General features: G+C 35.1%; 1 protein-coding gene across 1 annotated transcript in view; it reads right to left on the minus strand.

The window, feature by feature from the left end:
* Positions 1-2,049: 2,049 nt before the first annotated feature.
* LOC149569538 (uncharacterized) overlaps positions 2,050-24,880 on the minus strand; it is a 35,318-nt gene continuing 12,487 nt past the window's right edge. Inside the window, exons 4-5 of the mRNA XM_089816938.1 lie at positions 11,067-11,160; positions 2,050-2,407 (exon numbers count right to left, since the gene is read on the minus strand). Coding sequence (XP_089673064.1) covers positions 11,090-11,160 — 71 coding nt within the window. The 3' untranslated portion in view covers positions 2,050-2,407; positions 11,067-11,089. The remainder of the gene's footprint in view (positions 2,408-11,066; positions 11,161-24,880) is intronic.

Below are 24,880 nucleotides of genomic sequence, written 5' to 3' on the forward strand. Positions count from 1 at the left end.
ACAGGTAATGAGCGTGTAGAATTAGTAGCCAATCTGACTATTGGGATTAATAAAATAATCTGACTACCAAATGTGACTATTGGGATGCAAAAGGAAGAGTAATCCTTTTCAAAACGAGATCAACAAGATATATTTCAGTATGCTAACTTCATCATAAATAGTGTACCCTTAATTCTTTGAAAAGCACTTTGTTTTAAAATATTTTTGAATTTTATATATTAGCCTGTACAATTAATTGAATTCAATAGTTGATAAAATGTCCAACTGGCACATTTTACTTAGCTAATAAAATTAATTTAATAGTAAAATAACTATTCAAATTTTGTAGACTACTATTGAGATGTAATCAAAGTCAAATGTGTCGATAATGAAACTCCTGTGACAAGATTGTCATGCCTGGAATAATCATTTTTGTTTGCTGATGTAGATTCTTATTCATATCCATTAGGTTTTCCCGGGAAGCCATATTACCATGATTTTCAAAGAATTACTTAAATCACCTATCTATATCATTATTACACTACTTTATGCTTCATGGCTTGGAGACACCTCACATTGGCTTTTGACAGATGGCATTCAACTTTTGACAATCGGTAGATTTTTATGCAAACATCTCTTCCTGATTTTTTTGCAATTGGAAAATCTAAAAAGGTAAGCGAAAGTCTCTGGTGATTGCACAAAGAAGATAAAAGAAGAATCATGGCATCCAATAACAGGACACAGGCTTCAAGTGACAGGGTTAGAAGCAACCTAACAAGTAACACTAACAGTAAAGCAGCAATGACGATGAATCAGTACAACACAGACTCAAAGTTACATCTTAAGTTCGAGCAGTCAGGAGAATCGACTAAGTCTTTTGATTACACTATGTCTATCAAGTGTACACTAGAATCGATTCCTGAACAAAAAATTAAGACTCATCCGTCGCGAATGCAAAGAGGAGGAAAGCTTTAGGCTTTTGGATGCATGCCGACTGTTGAGGAATGCAACTATAGGATCATTGCTTACAGGGAAAATGCGATAGAAATGGTGGATGCGACAAGGAAGAGTGTGAGTCAGTATGTTCTGGATGTGGAAATTAAGGCAGAAATGAGAATTAGGAGTGATATATGGAGGGTTTTTACAGTGTGGAGTGCAGGGAAGTTGGAGATGGTAGCGATGATGAAAGAAATAAGGCTGGTAAACCCTTTTATGTAATTGTGCCCATGAGAAGAGAGTTGGATTGGCCATCAATGCAACATCGAGGTTGCATGTTGTACCTAATAAGGATATCCATCTGCTCTGTACTGATACTGTTGTTGAGGAAGCCAGAGAGCTCACTGTTACAAGTTTCATAAAGATGAGCACATGAAGGTTGTTGTGAAAATCAACTTAAGCTTCTCTTGCTATGGCTGTAATTGTCAATGGGAATGGAAATGATGGAGGCAACAGCAGACAAAGTGCAGTGAAGCTTCAGAGGTTAGTTATTTGTCATCACTTCACCTAAATCTGTGACATTTCCACTTTGCCCCCCTTGTGAATTTTTCATGCAGACATTTAGCCTACAGGAAAGCACTGTGATTCATTTTCGCTCCTGCCTCATCCAAAACTGTGCTCCACTAATCGATATTTTCTGTCTGCAGATAATTCGCTTTCAATGTCGAGTTATACAGGGAAGAGTTTGGGATCTTCCCCAAGAGCAGAGCAGCTATGTAGTTTTAAGCAAATGGACATGGACCAAAAGCAACTCAAATGGGCATTACCTGTGCCTGGCTGATAGCAATGAACACACATGTTTTGACGTACTCACCAAGACAAGATTGACATAAAACATCACACTTCTGTATGCCCGTACCAAACAATGTGGAGGACTGGATAAATACCAAAAACCAGGTGATCAATGGTTTGAGGATGTGAGACTGGTTTTAGCGAGCGAAAATGAATGTCTGTACGTTGGAGTGTTCGCTCTAGGAGAAGCCTATCGGCTTAAATATATTAGTGGTACTAAAGAATCTTAATGAACCGCTCAAAGCGATGCCACATAACTTAAAACGGACTCTTGAAAGTGCCTTCTTCAGCTAAAACATAGAAGATTAATAACTTAATCAGCTAAATATGTAGATACATTCTATGAACAATGTCCAAATTAATTATCTATGATTATGACTAGGAAATTATTAATTTATACAAAACAAACCAATGGTTTAATAAGGACATTTTTTTTACATTGTATCAGATAGCGTGATGCTGTAAGGAAATACTGTCACATATTTCCAATGCAGCAATTAAGGAGCACTGAATCCATCTTTAAGCATTTATAATAACTCCAAGAGGAATGGATCGCAAAGGCGACCAGCCTGTACACAGCATGTTGCAGGCTGCGTCATTTATAAACAAAGTTGTTGAAAATATTCCCCCTTGCTTTGACCTGTGGCAATGATAAAAAATGCATCAAATCTAAATGATCTTAATTTTAAGATTTTATAAAGAAATATTATGTATTGTTCAACAGCCCTAGGTAGGTTTTATATCATTTTTCAAAAGCGACCAAAGTGTAAAGTGAAACTAATTAAAACACATGGATTTTCTATCATTTTTATCACGTTAACAATAATCTAACATATGCTGGTAACAGGTAAACAAGCATAGTTTAAAGTTTCACCAAATCTTCAGTATACTCATTTCCCAAAAGAAAGCGTGTCATTCCAAGAAAACTTGTGGAATACATGTGTTTTACACCTTCAAAACTATAGAGACAGCACAATTTTTATAGCATATATCCATTATTCTACCGCATATCTCTAAACACAGTAAATATGTACATCAAGCTTGTACTAAACATACAGCTTGGATGACTACAGTGATGATAACAGAAGGGGAATAATCAAAGTGATAAACTACAGTTGTTAAATAGAAATTAGACTTCCAGATATTCTGATGTGCTCGCACTAAAAGTTGTTACTTGTTGGATGCTTTTCAAGTAAACTTATACAAGACATTATCTTAGCCCTTGAGCTAGTAAAAAACTTATGGTTGGGCACCTTGTCCTAGTTATATTGTGTATTCATCCATCAATGAAGAACATGAATTTTATAATCTCCAAACAAATAAAAAATGACCATAAACCAAAAAAATGATTCTTATTAATATCAGAGAGAAAATATGAATCTAATATAAGCAGAACTGTTATTGCCCATTTCAAAGCTGAAACAAACTAAATGGAAATCAATTTTCTTACGAGGAATTGAAAAGGATTAGCACTAATGTTCTGTAGACCTCAGAAAAATATATTAACATTAAAACTATATGTCACATTTTTCTTTAAGGCATCACAGAAGCAATTACTAAGATATTTAAAGCTTTTGATATTCAGACCATTTCTATAGCACATGCATAAACGGGATAGAATAGCAACTGGCCTATTAGTGCATAAGGATGCATCATGCTAGTATTCGCTAATATGATAATATGCTGTTTGCAAGCAATATTCCCTCTATGGGCAAACCCAAGAGATGAACCATATCGACTGGTCTGTTAGTGTTAAAAGGATGCATTATGCTAGGATTCACTAGCATGCCATTTGTAAGTAAAATTCCATGTATAGGCCAGCCCAAGATAGCCGACGGACTTTTATAAATTACAAAAACAATATTGACAACAAGACCTCTTTATTTAAATTTATTTGCTATCACACATAAGACAAGTCACAATTGGGCAATCAATTAATAATTTAATATCTCCTACTGTCTATAAACTGTTAAGACGCTACTCAAGCTTGGTTTTTCTTCTTCTTATGCAAATGGGCCTAGCTGGACTCCACTCCAATCCAAATGCAACAATCAAAATTTCCTGTCCTATCTTCAGTAATGCATACCACCAAGTCTTGACCCTATTGGGCCTTCACTCCCCACACTAGATAAACAAGTCAAAAAGTGCCCAAAAGAGTCAGTCAAATGGTACTGCAACAAAGTTGCAAACAGTGTAATGAGTGCTTCGTTCCTAACAAAAATAATTATGGGTTCTACAGAACTGCAAAGGTAGCATTTGTCTTTTGTTACCAGATACAATTTGGATGCAAATCATTATAAGGTCTTTATTACAATATTTTATGGTGAATAACATATGATGCAAATCATGATAGAGGTACATGATGAAACTCAAACAACTCTACTACCTACAAGTGATCTTCACCCAACTTTGGGGGGGCCTTTTTTTTGGCAACTACAATATCATACCAGATTTCGCAACTTTTTCTCATTAAAAATCCATGAAGACTAACACACTTTGCAACAGCTATCCTCAAAGATTGACACAAATAATCAAGGATGCACAAGCTCATAAGAAAACGCTATATCTTCACTAAAAAAACAGTGTTACACAACTCTCTACCAGAAACACCAGGACTCGATAAAGTCCCAAGGCAGTTGAAGTTAGCCAATGCCAAAAGACTCGTGATCAGAGCACCTAGCAAATCTGATTATGTATGTGTTTTGGGCACAGCAAAGTAGCACGTTGTAAAAACTAGACTATTTTTGTGATTTTTTCTCCTCCACCAGGCACTTGAAATTCTCTGGCCCTGATCAGGATTTTGTCCTATTTTAAGGTGCTACAGTAGAATATTTCTAGGCATAGCTTTTGTCATAATTTATGGCATTTTATTAGTTCATTTGAGGTGCTGATTTTTCATCATTCTTTGGTTTGTTGATGTAGACTTTTTATTTTTCTTTCTTGAATATTATTGTATTTAATTTTCCTACATGTTCATAATTTATTTAGCTCGCTTACTCGTAATTAGTGGGTCATTATTAGAGTAGATAGCATCTTCATTGAGTGTAAATCCCACCACCTAATTTTAGGTCAAATCTAATGAGGACTAAACTCTGAAATCCTTATCCAACAGAGAGTCAAGAATCTAGCTACAAAATAAGGATAGCATCAAGGAATGGGAGAGACCAGATTGGAAGACTCAATATGGCTCAACACAAGATGCAGTACCCAAAAAGAAGCAATGGCATGAACAAATAAAAGTTGGAGTGGATACATGTATAGAAAACAAAACCAATTTTTCTAATTGATTGGATTTGTTTACTCTCTATTCTATACATGTATCCACTCCTCCAACTTTTATTCATTCATGCCATTGCTGTTTTTCATTGCTGCATTTCTTGTCTCTCATTCTTTGAAGCTGTCATTTATTCTACTCACTAGGATCATGACTCTTTGTTGGATATTTCAGAGGTTACTCCACATTAGATCTAAGTTCTCATTGCTATTAGCATATTCTAGCATTACTCTGCGCAGACTGATCATATATTATTCGTTCTGTTGGGCAGACAACAGACATATTTTCAATTTTTTCCTATGCAGACATTAGACAATTTTTTTTGTTTCTGGTTGGCTTATTCTTGGATGTACGTCTTGTAATGAAAGGAAATATACAATTAGGATCACATTATTCAATTTCCAAGCACCAAGTTCATGGGTTACTTGTGACCCTGTGGCATCCATACTTTGCATTCGGATTTTTTCAAAAAAAAGATAAATTTGTTTTTCCAGCAACTGTGAAATTCAATATTGAAATTTATCCTTCTATTTTCTTGTACTATCAGACGTGCGTGCATGGGTCATAGCACTTGAATTTTGGGTTTGATCAAATGATAATGTCAAAACTAGTGCATAAAATCCATACCATCTACTGAATATTAACATGGTATCAGAACAGAGAATCTAAAATCTACCAAAGTTTTTGTTCATAGATACTACTGCTGCCTACAAGGAGGAGTTTTCAGAGTTTCCACAGGTGTGATGCCAGAGTTTTAGCAATTGAAGCTGATCCATGCTTGTGAGAGGCACGAGAAATCATAGTAAGTTTTTGGGTGTGATGCCCAAAAATTTCAGAGGTTGAAGAGGTCCAGATTAGTGAGAGGTTGTTATTAAGATAATATCTTATACTTTCTATAATAGTCAACTACTTGTCTGTAGTCCATCTTTCAGTCTAGATAGGAATGTTTCCTATCCCGTCTCTTTTTTCTTCAGTCCAGATAGGAATGTTTCCTATCCTGTCTCTAGTTTTGTTTCTGATTCCGTCTTCAGTCTACATTGTTTCTTTTAGAAACAACGTCCTTGTAATTCTTTATAAGGAACGCATTTGTTCCTCTGTTAATCAATAAATCATCCGGAAATCCGTTAATCTACCAACTCTTCTTGAATCTTGTAACATGGTATCAAAGCCATGATAAAGAATTTTTCGAAAAATTTATAATTTCTTTTGAAATTATCTGCACACCACGACAGTCGTCTCTTTTTTGCAGCCTCCTGGTCTGCAAAATCCGTGCCTATATCCTTGGGAAAGCTCGCAATTTTTTTCTACACATCGCGTCCAAATCACACACATTTGAAGCAACTCGCGTCCATATATTTTTCAGCTCATTTGACAGCAAAATCGCGATTGTAGGGTCAAGGATTAGTTCGTTTTGTTTGCATTCTTCATCATTTGCGTTCTCCCTGAAAAAAATCTGCCATTTTTATCAAGAAATCTTAAGTTTTTTCAAGCCTTTTTCAGCCAGGGCCGTTTTTTTTCGAAACCCTAATTTTTGGGGTTGAAAAATTTTTTTGTTTGCAAATTCTTGGTGGGTTTTTCGAGAGCTCAACTGAGTTGTCGTCCGTTTTTTCTAAGTGCCTCAATTTTTGTGCCTCGATTTTCAAGCCAGCAGATCCAGAAAACGACAGCAGATTCCTTCTAGGTTTTTCGAGCTCTCTTCTGGGTCATTCTCTAATTCTTCTGGGTCTTTCGTATTATTGCCTCGAAGAACGTGCTTTCACAAATTTTCACAGTTTTCATTGAAAAACGTGCCATGGCATCTCTAACAAATATTTTGGTCGAACATAATTCCAAATTCAATGGTCGCAATTATGGAACCTGGAAGCAACGCATCATCGCAATCTTCGAATATCAAAACACCGATCAACTTGTTATGGGTGTTACGCAGCGTCCGACTTCTCCGGGTCCTGATCAAGGCGAAGCTGCATTTTTCGCCTTCTGAATTTTTTTTTGAGATTTTGGGTTTGTTGATTTTCTCCTCAAAAATCATTTCAAGTTGTCTGTAATACGCAAGGTTGTGTGAGATTCTGGGTTTGTTGATTTTCTCCTCAAAAATCATTTCAAGTTGTCTGTAATACGCAAGGTTGTGTGAGATTCTAGGTTTGTTGATTTTCTCCTCAAAAATCATTTCAAGTTGTCTGTAATACACAAGGTTGCGTGAGATTCTGGGTTTTACCGTTTTTTCCACAAAAACAAAGTTTTGTAATTGCAACTTATTTTGAGTCATAGCACTCTTCTGGCAAAGCTTCTTGGTTTCAACATTCTGTAGATCCAGGGAGGATCTCAGTTATCACAGAATGTTTCGACATCCGTACGTTGACCATTAAGGGAGGGTATTAAGATAATATCTTATACTTTCTATAATAGTCAACTACTTGTCTGTAGTCCGTCTTTCAGTCTAGATAGGAATGTTTCCTATCCCGTCTCTTTTTTCTTCAGTCCAGATAGGAATGTTTCCTATCCTGTCTCTAGTTTTGTTTCTAATTCCGTCTTCAGTCTACGTTGTTTCTTTTAGAAACAACGTCCTTGTAATTCTTTATAAGGAACACATTTGTTCCTCTGTTAATCAACGAATCATCCGGAAATCCGTTAATCTGCCAACTCTTCTTGAATCTTGTAACAGTTGTTGGGTGGGATGCCATTACAAATTCAATGACTAGAGTGTTAATCTATGCCTACTTAGGTTGTTGATCTGACCTTTTTTAGTTATTTGTTTAGTTTCACTACATTCCAGTAATTTCAAACATCACTACTTGCAGTCTAAGAAAGTGTGCCTATTGGGTTCTTCAAACTTTACTCCTTAGAAGTATAGGTTGCAATGGTAGTTGAAAGAAGTTTATCTTTGGGTTTTCTGCTTTTGTGGAAACCAATTTTGGCAACTCTAATTGAACATGACAAAGAAGATGACCAAGGCCAAGTTTTCTTGGATCTTGTAAAGGATCTTGTAAAGGATCATTCAGTTCTTCACATTGCTAAACAGATGCTACAGAAGAACAAACCTAATGCCACACGCATGGGTGACCCAATCAAAGTAGTCACCTTCATTATGTAGATGATATAACAACTGATCAGCTTGTAGATAGTGGCATTGGAGGATAAGGAGTTGGTAATAACTGCCCTAATAAGTTTCACTCCATCTTGAGAAATGTTCACATCATCAGAGGCTTTGTAATGATTTCATCCAGGAGGAGAATAGATTATACTTATTCATGCTAGAGTGGGAGAAGGTACAAACCCATTCCTCATGAGAAAATGAGGAAAGTGGTAGAACATGAGGACTTGGGGAAGATTCAGAAGAACAGGGCGACAGAATCAGCTCCTTTAGACCAGGATAAGAAAAACTTGGTTTAAGTGTTTCAAAAGCCATAAAAATGGTGAATGGACCACTCTGCATCTGTGTCTTGAGAAGAAGAAAACCAAAGCAGTGGCAACAACCCTAAACATAGCCAAGTTTTGGCCCAGTAAGTTAAAAATTGTGGCCTTTACAAGCTACTTGCTAATCCAATTAAGCAGGTATGGCAAGATGTCACAGTAGAGTAGCGTTCTATCTGTATAAAGACAATTTCTCAACACCTTGTGAAATCATCAATTGATTGTCTGCATGTGACAGAAGAAGTATTGAACAGAACCAAGGCAAATTGCTGAAGGCAAAAGGAGGAAGGGAACCTTGATAAAACTTTTACTCCAGTTGCCAAAGGATTCTTTAAAATGATGAGTTTTGAAATACAAGGGTGAAGTTGAGGTTAATAAACACGTCTTCGCAAAGAGGGGGTGTTAAAATCTGTGTTTCTCAGAATGTATTTAGGGCACAGCACATTAAAAAAATTACTGGTGATTTTTTCTTTTCTTGGCACTAGAAATTCGAGCCATCATCTGTTCTTTGATTCTTTTAGTATATTTAGGCATTAGTGTAGCATGTTCCTAAGCACAACGTTTTTCATAACTGAATCTGTTTTTATTAGTTTATTAAATATTTGAGGGGCACATTTTTACTATTTAAAGCACTGCTGGGTTATAATTTAGTTTTAGTTTTCTGCTATGTGGACAGTAGATATATTTTTATTTTTTCCCACGTGAATAGCTTATTTTGGAGTGACAAGTTCATGAGTTATTAATGACCTTGTGGTTCCCATTATATTTTTCCCAAATAATAAAATATTATTTTTCCAGCAAAAGCAGAACTCTGGTTTCAGATACCTTCCTATTTCATTGTACAGAAGTGTGTGCCTGTAGGTTATAGCTTGCGGAATTGCAGGCTCGTCCCTCATATTATAATAGGTAATCCACTTTCATTATATTTCACAACTTTGGCCTTTCTAATTGCTGTGATACAATTGGGTTTGTAAAAGATCAACCCTGCCTGCATATAATTGTTAGAATAATATTAATATCTAATTAGTGGTTGATATTCTAAATAATTAGTTTAGCTTCTCTTAGTTCACTTTTATTATGATCCTTCTAATTTAGTCTACTTTGTTGATATAATTGCCTAGAAAATGCATCTCATTTCTCAATAATAATGAATATGCCATTATGACCTTGTGACTCCCATAATTTGTATTCAGGATTTTTTCCAAATAATAAAATGTTATTTTTCAGCAATAGCAGAAATCCAGTTTCAATACCATCCTATATTCTTGTACAGAAGTGTGTGTGTGTGTGTGTGTGTGCGTGTGCAGGTTATAGCTTGCAGAATTGCAGGCCTGTTTTTCATATTATGATAAGTAATACAATTTCATTATATTACACCAATCTGGCCTTTCTAATTGCCCTGCATACACAATTGGGTTTGAAAAAGCTCTACCCTGCATGCATATAATTCTTAGAATAATATTAATATCTCAATATTGTAAATAATTAATTTAGATTCTCTTAGTTCAGATTTATTAGAATCTTTCTATTTAGTCTTTCAGTTTCATTAGAAACTTCATTAATGTAAATGCCTATTAAATGCATCTTGTTTCTCAATAATAAATACGCCATTACCCAGCCCTATTTATTTCATGGTATCAGAGCAGGAAACCAAAATTTGCTTTTCCTAAAAGAAATTAAATAAAATGTTCTGTTTTTTGAAATACAAATTTATCAATGGAAGCTTTTGATTGAGGCCTGTAATTTATTTGAGTAGTTTTTTTGTGCGTGTGTGGTTGAGCTTCTTCTCAAGACTCATATAGGGTTTTTTTGTTATTCATGTCTCTGTAAATCACGAGTTTTTTACAACTCACAACTGGTATTTGGTATTCTCAGTTTGTGTTCCAGCTTCTCCTGCCCATACGAGCTGATTGCAGAGGGGCTTTCTGGTCTTCGCATCTTCATTTTTGCACGTGTTTTGAAAAATATGATTTCCTCTTCGTTTTGTTAACTTGTGTTTCAACACAGTTTTCTGCCAGCATTTTTACCTGAGTTTCTGTGCCGTCACACAGAAAACAGCATGGGAGCAACATGCAACTACAAAAAGTGCATGCAAGTACATGCAACCCACTAAATTTGTAGTCTTTTGCTCAAATCAAGAAATCGAGCAGCAACCAAAACCATTGACCAAGCTTGCAATTTTCAACAAAAATCTTCAAATCCAACGAGTTTGCAAAGTCATTATTTCATTGAAAATAATAATAAACCATTTTGGAACAAATTCCAATAAAAAAGGTCTACAAATTTTCATTTTAAAAAATCACCAAATCTTATAGAAGCCCATTGACCCACTTTGATAACATGTTACATAAATGTATTATTCATAAAAGATAATTACAAATGCAGATATAGTCCCCTTATATAAAGATAACCGAGCAAAATATAAACTTTCTAAAAGGCTAACAGGAAAGTTTTTATGTTATCTAAAAACTAAATATGCCTAAACAACAATTAATATGATATTAAGTACATTATTAATAATTTCATTATCTTTGCAATTCTTTGGAGATAGTAGACTTCAAATGTGATATGATCCTACAAGCTCAAGGAGTAAATTCAAAGAATACTTGCTGACCTGTAAATTGAGCATATAAATATTCATCCTTCTTCTTCTTCTTCGGGTTTTTCATTGGTATCTGCAATTGTATCTGCTGTTTGAGAAGACTCATCTGAGTGCAAACATGTAAAGCATATCTATGAGCTGCCATCCCATATAGAGCTGATAAAAGTCTTCCAAGAAACTCTTAAATTGAATTAATAAGCTATCTGAATAATACATAAGCTTTAAATACTTTATTTTATATAGCTAAAACACCAAATATATTTTTCTTTGTTCAAAAAAACCTCAACTTCATATAAACTAGACAGGAAATAAAAGCTCTTTGCATGTGAATGAAAATACAAAATTGACAACTCCTCGTAAGGACAATGTTATATCTAAATGCCATCAGTAATCTATGTAAAGTTCAAAAAGATTCAACAGTCACATATGCTCAGAAGCAAGAATAGAAAAACTTTACATGGCAATCACCTAACAACATCCTTCATGTCAACTATCTTCAAATGCTGACAAAGCACACAATTCTCATTTAGTACAAAATTTTTAAATATTAAAATTATAAACTTAAGTATCAGGCATGGATTAGTTAAAAGAAATTAAGATTATACCTCAACCACACTTTATGAGGTCTATGCCAAGGTATGACATCAATGAAATGATTCTAGTATGCTTTGAGCTAGATCCTAAATTTCCAATGGATCAAGTGAAATAAAACAAGATTATACCTTTATTGCACCCAGTGAGTCTTCTACCAAGCTCTGCCATCAACTTCATGGTTTTAGGATTGTTCTACTCGGTTGAGAAAATGAGATGCTTCTAGTTCAGTTTCGCTCATTAGAAAGGGAAAATGAGCAATCCTAAGATACCCAACCTGAATAGAGTAAAAGGAAACTACAATTATACCTCAATCATACAGAGTGAGGAGTCTTCCAATGCATATTGTCTTAATGGTTTTTACCTTTATGGGTTTAACCAAGTTGTGGGACTGACGTGTTTTACAGTTTCAGTATTAATTTCCCCAGTCAGGAAAGGTAGTTACAGAACAATTTAATTATCAGGCTTACACGGCAAACTTTTACTTAAGGGTATAATTAAAAACCAGAACCCCCTGAAATCTGCATGGACAATAATTTATGGATTTGAGAACTAAACTCAATATCTACTACACATGAAAATTTGGGGAAACAATGTTTTGAGACGCCAACATGTGACCACCAAAAATTAGAATAATAAAGAGCAGCAAATGTGCACACTTTTTTGTTTTGATGATGGAACATCAGTTGGAGTTAATAATTCAACTATTAGTATTTACTTGCAGATTGATTTTGACACATGATATGAAAGTCTAAAATTTTGATGACATGTAACCCTGAACCTGTGAAAAATGAATTGGGCGTGTGTCTGTGTACATGTGGGAATGCATGTGTACATACATGCATGTGCCCCTCATGAACATATTTGTGCATGTCTATGTCTATATCTGTGTCAGTGTACACACACACACTCTGTGTGCTATATACTTTAATTAAGATGTAATGATAACTAAAATAAATAAAAAATGAGATACACATGCATCTGCTACTATAAAATAGCAAAGTGCTAACCCACTCAAGCAGAAACAACGGGTAAAAAACCATTAAGAACAAAATAAAAAGATCTCTAAAGGTCTTGTTGTTGAAGCTTGCAGCTGCGATAGAGATCTCTATCTCTGATTTATGAGATAGAAATATGATTGTTATGACTGTTATGGTCATCTAGCATCAGTCAAAGTAATACCGAGCATCTGACTCTGGTTCAATACATTATGCTGTAAATAAAATGATATATATATATATATATATAAAAGTGTTACATGTTTATGATTCAGATCAGGCTTCACTTGTTACTGTCACTGATTCATATCGGGTTGTATTCATATTGAGAAATCTGTGTTATCACCAATCAAGTATCGGGCTCCATTTCATATTACCATCAATATATGTCTAAGTGTTGTATTAAATGATATTATCGGGCATGATTAGTCATCGGCAGATTACTATTATGCACATGTTGGATTATTGACCAACGGTCATGCCCACGTAGAGTCATGCCCCTGCAGGGATGTGACCCCTCATGTGTTATATATATTCACTCATTGATGGGACAAAGCAATATCAATAACAGTCATACTTGCAGTCCCAGGATCAACAGTCATATATATTGCAGATTATCAAATACCACTTAATCAGTACTTGACATTCAATATGAAGATTATTGGAGCATTGAAGACCAACCAAAGTTAAAGACCTGCTGCACACAAACAAGATCAAGTACAAGTCTGAAATATAAACAGTCTGAGAATCATATTATTTATATCAGAGATCCTATGCATTAACAGTCTTCAGCTAAAAGATATTTGTGTTAATAATATGCAAACAGACGTGTCATATGTCATGCAAAGAGGCATGCGTATGGAAATGTGAAGTGTTGAACATGTGGAAATATGAAAGGTCTTATTTTTAGGACCCAAAGAGATCTTTGTGTGAAAGATGAAGAGTCAAATGCAATCTATTTATGTGATTGCTAGATATATTGTAAATCAATCAAGTGAAAGCCTTGTACTTTGAACATTTCTTATCAATGAAAGAGATATTTTGCTGGTGTGGCTAGGTTTTTATGTTCAAGTGGAAAGGTTTTCCCAAGATAAATCTATTGAGTCTTTTGTGTACCATTTATGCTCTTTGATTGCTGTCTATCTCTATTTCTAGGCTTAAAACATTAACACTTATATGACGGAAAAGATCTCCGATGTGGACAATAAAACAAAAAAGCGTGAACTACTCAGAAACAGAAGATCTGAAAATCACACCTTTTTTCAAAGATAACAAGCAACGCAACTCTTACTCTCACAAAATAAACTAAAACAAAAACATTAATGTTTTATCAAAACTCCTGTAGTATCTACCCCTAAAATTGTTTGCCTCAACAGTTATGGATCACACAATATTGATAGCCTTTGATAGAATTAAAAAATTTAACTATTAATCCAAAAACAATGATATTTTTTCCCAAGCAATGCATGCAGTTCATGCTTTGAGAATTCCATAGGAAAACAATTTGAGATATAATATAATTAGATACAGCTGCTCATCCAGATACATTACCAAAAATCCTTTGGCAATTTTATCCAATAACCTGATTGGCTCAGTTTACACCTATAAACTAGGCTTTTCATCCCAAATTGGGGCTCCCAAGTGAAAACCATATATATCTTTTATTTATTTTCCAGTTTGATTTAACATAGTTCCGCTTGCACACAGAAAAGAATGTCAATTCTTAGAATTCTAAATAGTATAGAACACTCTTTTAAGTAATTTTTATAATATGAGCTGTACTTTTGTAGTGATTACAATGAAAGGATATCCTCTTGAAGTTCCCTGAGCTGCATGGATAATGTCAATTCTTAGAATTCTAAATAGTATAGAACACTCTTTTAAGTAATTTCTATACTATGAGCTGTACTTTTGTAGTGATTACAATGCAAGGATATCCTCTTGAAGTTCCCTGAGCTGCATGGATACAAATATGGATATGGTATCATATACAAATACGGGCATTTCTTAATACCCCCAATATGGATACAGCTGGATACAGCATTAACCAAAACACATACACATAATAATTAACACAATTTTTAAAGTTATTAGAGGAGATCTTCATTACGTCAAAAGCAATATAGACACATATATGCCACATAAATAGTTATAAGTTAATTTAACACTTTACAATATGCAACAAATAATAGAGTTGCATTAGAAGACAAACAACAGAAAAACATTTCAATTGTTGTAGGTTTTGTTTATAGCAAAAAAATTTAATAGCATAATGATTTTTTTTAAATTAAATTTGGGCAAGATTTGTGTCAAATTTTAAAAAATCAAACCACATAGTATTTGGAACGGTTGGAATATAGGTTCTCTTGGGCACACATGGGTAAAATATTTGACATGTATCCAGGTTGAGTTGGATACATTTCGGATGCAGTCAAGGCTAGATAATCCCCAAGGGAGATGTTCAACCTTGCAGCTAGATACAACAAAGCAGTAAATAGGAAACAACTGATATTCTCATTAATCACAGAAATATATAACATTCAACTGGCCTGCAACATGCAGTTTACATTCTCAGAACAGATATGCCTCATTACTAAGCCTTATTCCAGATCATCCCTATCCAAATCTCTTGGCTATCAACTATCCTACTGACTTCTCTTTGCTCTTATCAACAGCTGGCTTATCCCTTCCCCCCAAATGTTGTCGGGAGAACAGGTAGTTAGACGGTTGGTCCATCCAAGGAAGTTATACGGATGCGACAGTATGCCTCACATCCCCTCGGCCACTATATGTATGCACTTCTCTCTTGGAATGAGACACACTTCTATGGATAAACTTGTATGTAGCAATGAGTTGATGAATACAATGTTGTTATATTATCTTTCTATCCATTATTGAGTACTTTATGTATGTGTGCAAGTAATCTCTGTTGACCCAAGAGGGAAAACAAGATCCTCCATTCTCTCACCTTGCAAACAACAAATTCGCCACTTTGCAAGCTCACGATCTCGGATGTGATCAGAAGATCACAACTTGTGCTTTGATGCTGATGGAGTCAAGGCGACATAATTAGAGAGATGTCCAACCTTGCAGCTAGAGACAACACAATGGAAAACTCAAAGATCCAACACCAACAAATAGGAAACAACTAATATTCTCATTAATCACAAAAATAGATTACATTCAATCGGCTTGCAACATGCAGTTACATTCCCAGAACAGACATGCCACTTTACTAAGACTTATTCTAAATCGTCGCTATCCAGATCTCTTGGCTATCAACTATCCTACTTCCTTATTGCCAACAACTATTACCCTACATTTATACAAGATTGTTAGCCACAAGAAAACTTATCCAATGGCAAATCCCCAAGAAAACAAAAACTTATTACAACATATAATTCAGGACACAAAATTAATAAGCACACCCCTAAATAGATATATCATTTAGTGTGAACAAACAAGGTTGGCCACATGTATAAGAACGTAAAATAATGTGCCAATTAGCTTTGCCAATCGTGAAACACCCTCGCAAGTCAATTTATGACAACCTGACTATTACAACAAGGAGAACAATATAGGACTAGGCCAATGATAACATAACTTCATCAGGAAACATCGGATCAAGTTGCGAAGCTAGACATGGGATCTCTATGATACGTAGAACACACCATAAGGATTGCATAAGATAACGTGCCAACTCAAACGATAGCTACCTAGAACAAAAAAATTGGCAAACAAAAACAGGAACAAAAAGGAAATATTTTTGGGTGATGCAAGATTGCCAACTACCCAAGAATGCTCCTGCATTAGTTTCCAAAATGGATATGGGTATGAGTTTCTGGCTACTATGATAGTAAGAGAACATGTCATCCCTATCCCAAGTCTTGGCTACATCCTCATCCTAGAAATATCAACATTTTGAAGATAGGGCACCATGATATATATACACCATAAACATGCATAAAACAACAAGCATGATTTTAATGCAATTCTAATAGAAAATCATTAAGGGGACACCAAATCCCACAATAAAATTCATCTAATTTCAATTTGTGAACTAAGATTTTTTAAGTTTTTTAAACCTAAAAACAAAAACAAAATCTTCAAGACCTCGTCCTTGTATTCCACACCTACAAAGATCAGACCACCTCCCACATCTAAATCAAAATTTACCCAATCTCTTCCAAGTTAAACATTTAGGTTAGCCATTTCAACCATCAAAATTTTATAACCCCTTCCAACATCAAACAACATAAAAAATCCACACAAAAATCAAACACACTAGGTCTACTTTTCTTTCTTTGGCCTTTACACTTTGCTTATGCTCGTTTTTGTTATGTTTCTTTTTCCCTTTTGTTGGCTCATCTTTTCTTTTATTTTTGCCTCATCTTTCCATCATTACTTTCCCTAACTTTCATTGTAGTCCGGTGTGTCGAACTGTTTTCAGGGGTTCCACATAGGTTCCTCCTTTTCATGTTATGATTGTTTCCCCTTTATGATTTTATGATCAATCTGTTATTTAATATCGTTGTTTTTTGCTATTGTTCAGCACATGTGATACTTAGTTGTAGGATAGAGGAGCAATCACTGAATTAATCTTAGAAAGGCTACAAAGGGATTGTATGGACAATGCAATGCACAAAGGATCTGAACAGGTTTTGGAGAAGGCAATTACATGTCAAACTCTTGTTTTCCTAATAGTTTTCAACAATCAACATTATCAGATTTCCACAATCCATTTGAAATTTATTTCTGGATTCGATTGTGTAAGTGGCAATTACACGTCAAACTCTTGTTTTCCTAATAGTTTTCAACAATCAACATTATCAGATTTCCACAATCCATTTGAAATGTATGAAATTTATTTCTTACACAATCGAATCCAGAAATAAATTTCATACATTTCAAATGGATTGTGGAAACCCTTAAGAAAAGTAGTCTTTAACAGGACTTTCATGTAAATAGCTTAAGAGGGTGAACACTGCAATAGAGGGATAAAATTCCTTAAGAGGGTGAACACTGCAATAGAGGGATAAAATTCCTTAGCAAGTTAGTCATTAATAGGACTTTTAGATACATCCAACAATGTACCAATCGCTCTTAATAGGGTCTGTCACTTAGAAAGTGACAACTTGTCGCTCCTAAGAAGGCGGAACTTATCTACTACAGTGATGAGTTGTGTCATCCCACCACAATTTTTCCCTGTAACCAAGGGTTTTTGCGAGACCAAAAATTTGGTGTTATGTATGTGAATGCTTTGTCTTATTGTTTATTACAATATGTTTACATTTCAGTTATATGATTGACTAGGTAGACAAGTTTACTTGCTTCAAGAGGAAGTATATTAGTTTAATGATTAAAGGATTCAAGTTTGAATTGGTGAATTGATTTGTAGTACTGATCCCCCCAATGCCCCCTGGGACCTATCTTTCCAACAATTGGTATCAGAGCATTGGTTCTCTAGAGGGAATTTTAACAGCTTGAGAGTAGATCGGGGAAGGTGGAAAGTTATAGGTATCAGAAGCAGTTGGAAGAAGCCTTGGAGACACCTAATGAACAACTACAAGATCTGAGAGACAAGCTGAAGATTTGTCAAAGTAGCTAAAGATAAGTCTAGATAACATTGAACAACTATCAGAGGGAAATGTCAATTCTGAGGAAGTTGATGCTGCTATAGCAGATCTATCAAGTAAAAATAATGCACTAAATGAACAGGTAAGCAAGATGCAGACGGAACAATAAGGTTAAGCCCTAAGAATGACTAAAGTACTAGAAAGAATGATAGCAGTTGAAAGTGCAGAAGGAGTTCTTGAAACTAAGAAGAAATGTTGAACGATCCAACAAAGATAAAGATGCAATCCTACAAAGACGATAAGAGGAGATTCACACACCGAATGAGCAATTAAGTGAAACCTTTGATGAGCTTGCAAATACTAGTTTGGACTATGAAAGATTGAAAGAAGATAATGAAAATTTGAAGAATGACCTGGAAGTTGAAAAAGAAGTCAATGGAAGACTCGCAAGGTTTGAAAAAAGCATGCAGAAAGTTAATGAGCAACTGAAAAACCAAAGAAGACCTAAAGACACAACTGGACTAGGATATACTGGTGCCAGCAGATATGAAGTTGGAGAATCATCCAAATCGCTGAACAACAATCACAAAACCCTAAAGATCCTATCAACATGCAAGGTAAGAAATCGACTAAACCTACCTGTTATAACTGTGGAAGGCCTGGTCATGCATCAAACGTTTGAAGAAGGAGATCTGTAAATGTTTCAAGAGGTAGTTTTTTTGGATACTATTACACATGCAATCATTATGGACATAAGTCTAAGCAATGTAGAACAAGGATGCCATCAACAAGGATATCTAACAAACCAGTAAGCTTTCTAAGAAGAGAAAGTAGCATTCCTACTATGTGCACTATATGTAGAAAAATTCGACACCTGACAATGAATTGCATAATGGGAAATATGAGAGATAATTATAGAGCTTGGAGAGCAACAAGTATGGTATGATACATTTGTCACAGATTTGGACATCTTGCACAAAACTGCAGATATTGATTCTCTACCAATAAAGATAACCAAGGAAAAAGAGTAGTAGATCATGAACAAGTTAGACATGACCTAAAGAAAGTTTGGGTGAAGAAAGAAGAAAGCATTACGACAACAAGTAACCCATTATCCTCTAGTTCAAGGGATTCATCTTCTAACTAAGCAAGTATTTGCTTAGGGACTTAAAGTTTCATGGTTACATCTACCAATCCCTTATATTGATTAAGCAGCAACACCTATTAGGATAATCAAATGCATTGGTGATAATGTTTATATAGCACGCGACATAGGAAACATTTAGTCACTATTGAGTCGCAAGTTGAAAGAGTTATACGTATACGCTATCAGTTAACACTTGGCAGAGACAGATATCAGTGAGAAGAGAGTTGTCAGTAAGAAGCTTAGTATAAGTAAACAGTGATTATCGGTATAGGGTATTATATTAGTTAATTGCATTTAATAATTTGTACTTATAGCTGCTGAGAACTTTTCGGCAAATAAATAGAAGGAAAATGTATTCATTCCTCACCTTGCAATATTAAAAAGTGATTTTAGAAGGTGATTGTGAGAGCATATAGTGATCTATTGAGTGAATTGATAAGAGTTAAGTGCTCTCTAGAGATCGAATCGAGCATTTGCTAACCCTAGTGAAGTGGTGAACTTCACAGAAACTCTGTCAATTGGAGACAGATTTCACAAGATCACCATGGCAATGAACCACTATTGATTGAAATCATACAGGAGCTCGAGCCCCAATACAAACTTTATCCTTTGAAGGCAGCTAGAATTGAAAAAGTTGGTGCCCTATCATCAACATGGAGGAACTTGCAGCTGGTCTTAATGGTCAAATTATTGCACTTACTGCACTGAAAGAATCATGGAAACATTTGCTAACCAAATAAGGACAAATTCAAGTTTGTCTTTGATAAACTATGAAGAGGGGAGTACCCCTACATATACCAATTTTGTTATACTCTTTAGCATTGTTGCCAAAAAAAGGGGGAGTAGCATAGTATAGTAGTGCGGTATATATAAACAAAAAGGGGGAGTAGTAGAAATTCTAGAGAAGCATGTACTAAGGAGTAGTAGTAAATCTTTGAAATTTTGGAACAGGGGAATATGATTAAGCGATATGTACAATAACTGGTGAAGGAGTCAAATTTTGAAATTATGAAGTTTTTGCCATCAATGCGGAAGGGGGAGAATGTCGATTGGAAAATCACAATAAGGTTATTGATGATGATTTTGGAGTGTATGATTGTCATTGTTGGCAAACCATCACATAGGTGGTCATTTTTGTAAAGTTGCACCAACAAGTAAATAGGTATATACAATAGGTTAATTAATATACCTTATCCATAAAAGGAAACACAAAGATGAACAGGTGAATTACACACTATCGGTAAAAGGTCAAATAGGTGAAGGCATATCAGTGAACTAAAGCTATTGGTAAACAAGTTAGACTGATAAAGACAAACATGTATTGTCTTATCGGTGAACTGGAGTACAAGACTTATTGATGTATAGACAGACCAATAGGTAAAGACCTATCGGTCACAGGTAAATAGACCTACAAATTAGTTAGCAAACAGGTGAAGGTTATAACAATTTTGATAAATTCAATGTGCGATCACAAAGCAGCAAGATTCATTGCATCTAGACAATTAGTGAAACATGTTAAACAAATCAAGGAATTCATCGAAACAGTTTATGGGGATTTGAGAACAGATTTTTTGGTGAATTCAAGAAATGTTTTAGTGAATAAAAATGAAGTTACTTTCTACCTAGGGAATGAAAAACAGAAATAGATCCAACTGACGCAGTCAAAGATGCAAAAAAGTTCGAGATAGAGACGGATATCAAAGGAGACTATGGAAGATTCTAAAACCCTAATTAGGTTTTCTAGTCGAAGACAAGAACAAAATAAAAGGAATCAAGTATAATGAAGAACAATGGATGAGATTCAGTTAGTGATATGAGAGATAGCTGTAGAATCGAGAAGCGATCACAGAATTGATCTTAGAAAGGCTACAAAAGGATTGTATGGACAGAAGTACAGCATAGAGGATCTGAACACCTTTTGGAGAAGGCAATTACAGATCAATCTCTCGTTTTCCTAACAGTTTTCAACAAGTTAACAATATCCTTAAGTAAGGTAGTCTTTAATGGGACATTAATGTCAATCCCTTTATAGGGTGAAAACTGTAATACTGGGATAAAATCCCTTGGCAGGGTAGTCTTTGATAGGACTTTCAGATACATCTAATAATGTATCAGCCACTCCTAAAAGGGTGAGTCACTTAGAAGGTGACAACTTGTAGCTCCTAGCTTCTAACAGGGCAGAACTTATGTACTGCAGTGATGAGTTGTGGGTGCCATCCCCATCACAGTTTTTCCCTCTAACCAAAGGTTTTTGCAAGACCAAAAATCTAGTGTTATGTGTGTAAATTCTTTGTCTTATTGCTTATTACATTATGTTTACATTTCAGTTATATGATTGCCTAGGTAGACAAGTTTACTTGGTGCAAGAAAAAGTATATTAGTTTACTGATTAAAGTGTTCAAGTTTGAATTGGTGAATTGCTTTGTAGTACTAATTCACCCCCCTCCTCAGTACCTATCTTTCCAACAGTTAGGCTAACAGCCAATTGTTATATTTATCCTCTTCATGTATGCCCCACAGTTTTTCATGTGGGATCTATGTTTGTATATTCCAAACTGAATAAGTCTCAGGCAAGACTAGAGGTTTTCTTAACTTTGTTCTTTCAGATCAATCCCCACACCAAACGGAGTTGTACTTGCATTTTATTTTTAATTGTCATAAAAATCCCAGCTACAGCCTATTACTTATCAAAACAAAGGATATTAGGTAAACCATTGCATGCCAATAACAAGATCTCAATTGAAGAAAATGATAGTCTTATTCAACATTAGAAATGTTTTTATTAGAGGGTATAACAAATCAACCCTTGTCATGACATGAGGCACAACTTCCTGGTGATCAGCCCAAACATTAACCAAGAGTACAAGCATTTGCACAAGGCTCATACAATTCAGAAATGATGGAAAAAAAACATAAAATCTGACCAAGATAACCAATTTTTAAAATGGAGCCAAATTTCCACTAGCTTTTATTGAAACACAAAGCCTCAAACAAACAATACAAGCATTCTTCCAACACCTTATTAGATTTCGAAACTACAGAATGAATTTTACCAAGTCACTTAAAAATTAGGATCACTCCACTCTCTTCATGTCAATTTCTGAAAGGTCTGGATATTCCTTTTGATTGATTGAATTACTCTGGGATATTTCATTTCTTTACTAAGAATTTCCTAACAGTTTCACTGGTTGTTAAAAAAATTCAGTGTAACCCCAAGTTTCCAGGTCGAGGACGGGGGGATGAATTTATGGGACAGCAATTTGTTTTCCAAGTTTGGGGACAATTGTATGCACTACAGTCATATGAAAACATGGTTAATGTATGCCATTAATAATAATGAACCTTAACACACAACACTTGAATGGTCAATCTCAATACTCAATTAGCATTCATAATTCAAAATTCATTGTCAATATGCATGTAACATTAAAATTATAAGATACAAAATTAAAATACACCCAAGAACATTAATCAGAAATCTTTGTTAGTAGAGAAGAACAATAGCCCACCTTACAAAATGAAGCACATCACTATCATTTAAGTCTGATATAAATTATCAGTGTACACAGTATAAGCATAGCATTACAATTGCTTTCAAAGATAATCATTTGCACATTAGTACCTGTACATGAATTAATATTTTTGTGAAATACTAACATGAAAAACCTTAAAAACTGTGCTGGAATTGATTGTTGCAGGTTTGACATTGACTCTGGGAAGGGCTTCTACAGATAGTGAAACAAGTATATGTCTTTAAGTGCTCCTCTCTCTCTAGATGGCATTCACCAATGATCTAATCTGGAGTTACACAGTTACACCCTTAAAACAACACTTTCAATTCATGTACGTGGACTGATATTAATAGGACTGCTATACAGTTTCAATCACAGTATAGGTCTGTTACAGCAATATGGCACCTTAATGCACCCTCAATATTCATCAAATCTTCCACAAAGGACCCAAATCAACACAAAACCAGCCTAACAGTGATGTATTGTCACAAAATGACATAAAGATGCACATTTCATAGTTTTCCAAAACCTTGCAAAGAGTCTTCTATACGATTCTGAGCTTGTAGCACAATTGTAACAACATACTTATTTTCAAGGTTCTTAAAGTAATGTTGCCAAATACTAATCAAATATCAAGAATTAACTACCAAACGGTATTAAGCATAACAAGGCAAACTTGAACGGAAGGGCCTACTTTAATATTAAAAAAGAAAGCGTTTTATAATTATAAAAATGTGTTTTTTGAGTGCAGAAGCCACCAATCCCACTAGAGACGCCTATCCATCTCAAGGACTTCCAAGGCATCGATAGCCATCTCCGAGATGGAGGTTAATGTAATTTATTCCAAATACTAATCAGAGGACCCCAAATAGCAAGAATTAAATACCAAATGGTAATAAGCATAACAAGGCATTTTTGAAAGGAAGGGCCCACTCTAATATTAATAAGTGTTTAATAAAAGAAAATGTGTTTTTTGAGCACAGACTAGCTTAGTTACCGGATTCGTGCCTAGGAGGCCAGATTCGAATTCGGATCTGGATTCGTGCTAGGATTCGGGCAAGATCCTTTTTTTGGACTTTGGACTCGTTTGGATCCACAAATCCACAGTCCAAAACAAGGATCTTGCACGAATCCGCGCGGATCCTAACAAATCCAACATGAATCCATCACAAATTCCCAAGGACCCACGGGCCAAACTTGGAATATATATATAAACTCACGAATCTTAATGGGAAAAATAAAAAACAACAAACCCACGAATCCAAATTCACATGCCCAAATCGGATTTGTATCTCAAATTAGTAACTAAGCAAACTAGGGATACCTATCAATCTCGGGGACTTCCAAGATGTCCACAGCCATCCCCAGGATGTATAATTGTAACAACATTAGCATGATTGTAACAACATTCTTAGTTTCACGGTTCTTAATGTAATGTTGCCAAATACTAATCAATGGACCACAGATAGAAAGAATTAACTACTAAACAATAATAAGTATAACAAGGCAAACTTGAAAGGAAGGGCCCACTTTATATTACAAAAGGAAGTGTTTTATAAAAGAAAATGTGTTCTCTGAGTGCAGATGCAGCCAATCCCACTAGGAACACCTATCCATCTTGGGGACTTCCAAGACGTCCACTGCCATCCTCAAGACATACAGTCATGACAACATTAGCATGATTGTAACAACATTCTGAGCTTGTAGCACGATTGTAACAACATTCTTAATTTCACGATTCTAAATGTAATGTTGCCAAATACTAATCAGAGGACCCCAAATAGCAAGAATTTACTACCAAACGGTAATAAGCATAACAAGGCAAACTTGAAAGGAAGCGCCCACTTTAATATTAAAAAAGAAAGTGTTTAATAAAATAAACGTGTTTATTGAGTGCAGATGCAGCCAATCCCACTGGTGAAGCCTATCCATCTCAGTGACTTCCAAGGCATCCACAGCCATCCCCGGGATGTAGGTTAATGTGATGTTGCCAAATACTAAT

The sequence above is a fragment of the Cupressus sempervirens genome, chromosome 3 (genome assembly GCF_028749045.1).
Source record: "Cupressus sempervirens isolate cs-2001-9-10 chromosome 3, ASM2874904v1, whole genome shotgun sequence".
Lineage (NCBI taxonomy): Eukaryota > Viridiplantae > Streptophyta > Pinopsida > Cupressales > Cupressaceae > Cupressus > Cupressus sempervirens.